At 37.1% G+C, this 3,554-nt stretch overlaps 1 protein-coding gene across 1 annotated transcript; it reads right to left on the bottom strand.

Annotated features, from left to right (window-relative positions):
- Nucleotides 1-597: 597 nt before the first annotated feature.
- Nucleotides 598-3,208, bottom strand: LOC141639983 (uncharacterized). Its single transcript, XM_074448952.1, has 5 exons — nucleotides 2,590-3,208; nucleotides 2,249-2,508; nucleotides 1,938-2,161; nucleotides 1,717-1,822; nucleotides 598-1,602 (listed from the first exon to the last, which is right to left on the bottom strand). The coding sequence occupies exons 1-5, from the start codon at nucleotides 3,206-3,208 to the stop codon at nucleotides 598-600; spliced, it is 2,214 nt and encodes a 737-aa protein (XP_074305053.1).
- Between the last annotated feature and the right edge of the window lie 346 nt (nucleotides 3,209-3,554).

The raw sequence follows: 3,554 nt of genomic DNA on the forward strand, positions 1-3,554 counted from the left end.
GTCTTTTTTTTTACCATATTTGTGAGTTGTGACAATTTTAATTAATATTCACATTTATAACTTTATTAGTAGTTATTTTATCATGTATAGCTATTATTTATCACCTCGTTTAGTATCTTTCTGTAGCTATTGTATAACTTTTAACGGTTTTTCTAACGTGTTTTTCTAAGGGCACACATTAGTAGTCTAGTTAAAGAATAAATAAGAAGAATATATCATGATGAGAAATGTGAGTATCAACAGTAATTTATAGCATATTTAGTGAAAGATTCTTTTAGTTCTTTCTTTAATTAGATTATCAATGTGTGCCATTAAGTCACAAATCAGAAAAAACTAACACAAATCAGAAAAACCTAAGTTCTAATTAATTAGTCAAGTGAATTTAGTCTTGCAATAATTTATTTTAAGACGGCTCGCATAAAACTTACTCTATTAACTCACCAAAACATAATGTAATCTAACTTTAGATTATCATCATTATAATACCATTTATTTATTTTTTGGTAGAATGTGAGCTTTTTGTATTAATCATAAATCAAAGTTACAAAGGTTCTGACCATCCCATACAAACATAACAACAACTACAAAGCTACCAAATTAGACATTAACACCTAAGCTAAGTAGCCAACTTCTATCCTTACTAGGCACAACATTCTGAATTTTCTGCAAGATACGAGTCCTCACCATAGACTGTACCTCCATGACAACTTTCCTTGGTGAAGTTAAAACCATTGACAGTCTACACTGATTCCTTTGATGCCAAATGCAATACCAACATGCCATTAAGGCCATTTTGCAAACCAGCTTCTGCAGCTTGGTACAGTTCATATTAGAGCCATTCAATCGTCTGTTCAACCAGCTTTCAATCCCATCAATAACCTGTGATCCATAAGCACAGCTGCAAAAAAGATGCTCATGTGTTTCAATAGCTTGTTCACAGATCACACAGCTATCCCTGTCACTAATTTGTAACTGATAAAGCTTATCACGAGTATTCAAACCCTTATGCATAACCATCCATCCAATCATAGAATGCTTAGGTATATTCCATGATGCCCAAACACTATTATACCACTGTATAAGGGGGTGTGGACCCAGTAACCAGTGGCAGCCAGAACTAATGGAGTAGCCCCTAACATCAGCCTGCCAGTGACCCTCCACAAAACCAGCACTCAGAACATATTTAACTTTACAGATATTCCTCCAGTTCCAGTTGGAATCTGGAGGAGGTTGATATGTAGCCCATTCAGCTCCTTTTAGGTAAACATGATCAATCCACAACACCCACAACCTGCTAGCTTTAGTATGAATCCAATTAACTAGGTTACCAAAAGTAGCTTTATTCCACACCTCAGCTTGCTTAATATCAAGCCCTCCTTCCCTTTTCCTACAACACACTTTCTCCCAAGCTATCAGAGGAACCCTGTGATAGTCAGATTCACTACTCCAAAAGAAATTTCTGCAAATAGCTTCAATCCTCCTTATGACTCCCTTGGGAATAAGAAAGATAGAAGCCCAATAATTATGGAGAGTGTTTAACACAGAGTTAATCAAAATGAGTCTTCCTGCATAACTCAACTTCCTTGCACCAATACCTCTGATCTTGTTCACAATTTTATCCAAAAGCATATGACAATCAGCTTTAGATAATCTACCAGGTTAAATTGGTACCCTCAGGTACTTGAAAGGCAAACTTCCTTACTGAAAACCTGAGACCTGAACAATATCCATCCTCACACCATCTGGGACACCATTAAATACAACCTCTGACTTAGCAGCATTAACCCTCAATCCAGATGTTTCAGAAAAGGTAGATAAGGCCCTTAAGAGCAACATATAGACTTGATATCACCCTTACAGAACATTAACAAGTCATCAAAGAAACGAGAAGATGAGTTAACTTCAGACTCTCGCAGAGAGGATGATATCTAAAGTACCATTTTCCAGTGGCATACTCCATGACTCTGGTCAAATATTCCATGCAAATACAGAAGATAAGAGGGGAAATATGATCTCCTTGTCTCAATCCCCTATTACCTTTAAAGAAACCAAACTGTGAACTATTCAAATTAAGAGTATAAGAAGGAGTAGTTATGCAAAGCACTAGCAGCTTCCTAAATTGATCAGGAAAGTTGAGTGCCTGAAGCATTTGATCCACAAACTGCCATTCAATAGTATCATAAGCCTTCTACAGGTCAAGTTTAAACATATATATGGGTGAAGCCATTCCTCTATTATAAAGTCTGACAAGATCTTGACAAATGAGTATGTTTTCAAGGATGCTCCTCCCCTTAACAAAAGCACCTTGATTCCTACTAATGATATCAGGTAGGACCCTTGCCAGTCTGTTATACATAATCTTAGAGATAGCTTTATACATGATATTACAGCATGATATAGGCCTGAAATGCTTCACACTAGAAGGTCTGTCAATTTTAGGGATTAAAGTAATAACAGTTGAATTAATCTGAGCAAGAAGCTGCCCAGATTCAAAAAAATTGATGATAGCTGCACTAATCTCAGTACCAACAATGTCTCAGGCATCCTTGTACAACTGACTCGAATAACCATCAGGTCCTGGTGACTTACCATTAGGTATACTAAAAATGCTGTGTTTAACTTCATCAATGGTAACTGGTTGAGCTAAAATTAGCCCATGCTCCTCAGTACAACAATGACCTCTTCTGACTACATATTGTTGCACTGATATAGTCTGCTCATGGGATCCTAGTAAAGACTGATAATAATCCAGGAAAGCCAATTGAATATCAGACCCCTCAGTACAGAGTTTTCCATCTTTATCTTCAATCTGAAAAAATTTATTCATCATAACCCTCTTTTTAATAGCATGGTGGAAAAAAGAAGTATTCAGATCCCCTTCAATAGACCACTGAAGTTTAGCTTTCTGAGATAAGAAACTATCTCTAGCCACAGTAAGTTCCTTGAGATCACTTGCTAAGTCCAACTCCTGCTGAATAAGACCCAAGTCACCTGGTTTATCAGCTAAAGCTTTCTGAATGTTAGCCGGAGCCAGACCAACAATAGTGGTAGTATTTTCTATGTCAGAAAAGCAAGTATGATTCAACTTTTTGAGAACAGGTTTAAGAGCCTTCAATTTCTTGATCACTCTAAACATCTTGGTGCCAGAGTACACACCCCTCCAGACACTGAGCACACTAGCCTGAAATTCTACAGCTTGACCCCACATATTAAAATATTTAAAGCTCTTTTTGCCACCTAAATTAGCTCTCTTATTCACCACAGTACAGGGGCAGTGACACGGCTATCGCAACCCTATCAAAGATAAAACCTAACGGTCTCAACTAAAATGTAGTAGAGGCAGTCGAGTATCGAATCCACAGGGAGGTAACGCAACTAAGCTGTCTATTTCTAATCCTATGGTAACAAATGGGGGGTTTGATTAAATTTGATTCTAAACTATGAGTAATAAAAGCGGTAAATTACGATTTAACTACCAAGAAGAGAGGGTCATGTCGGGAATTCGGTTCACTACGATAGTCTAACAACTCGGCAGTAAATGACTCAGACGAACT

The sequence above is a fragment of the Silene latifolia genome, unplaced genomic scaffold (assembly GCF_048544455.1).
Source record: "Silene latifolia isolate original U9 population unplaced genomic scaffold, ASM4854445v1 scaffold_677, whole genome shotgun sequence".
Lineage (NCBI taxonomy): Eukaryota > Viridiplantae > Streptophyta > Magnoliopsida > Caryophyllales > Caryophyllaceae > Silene > Silene latifolia.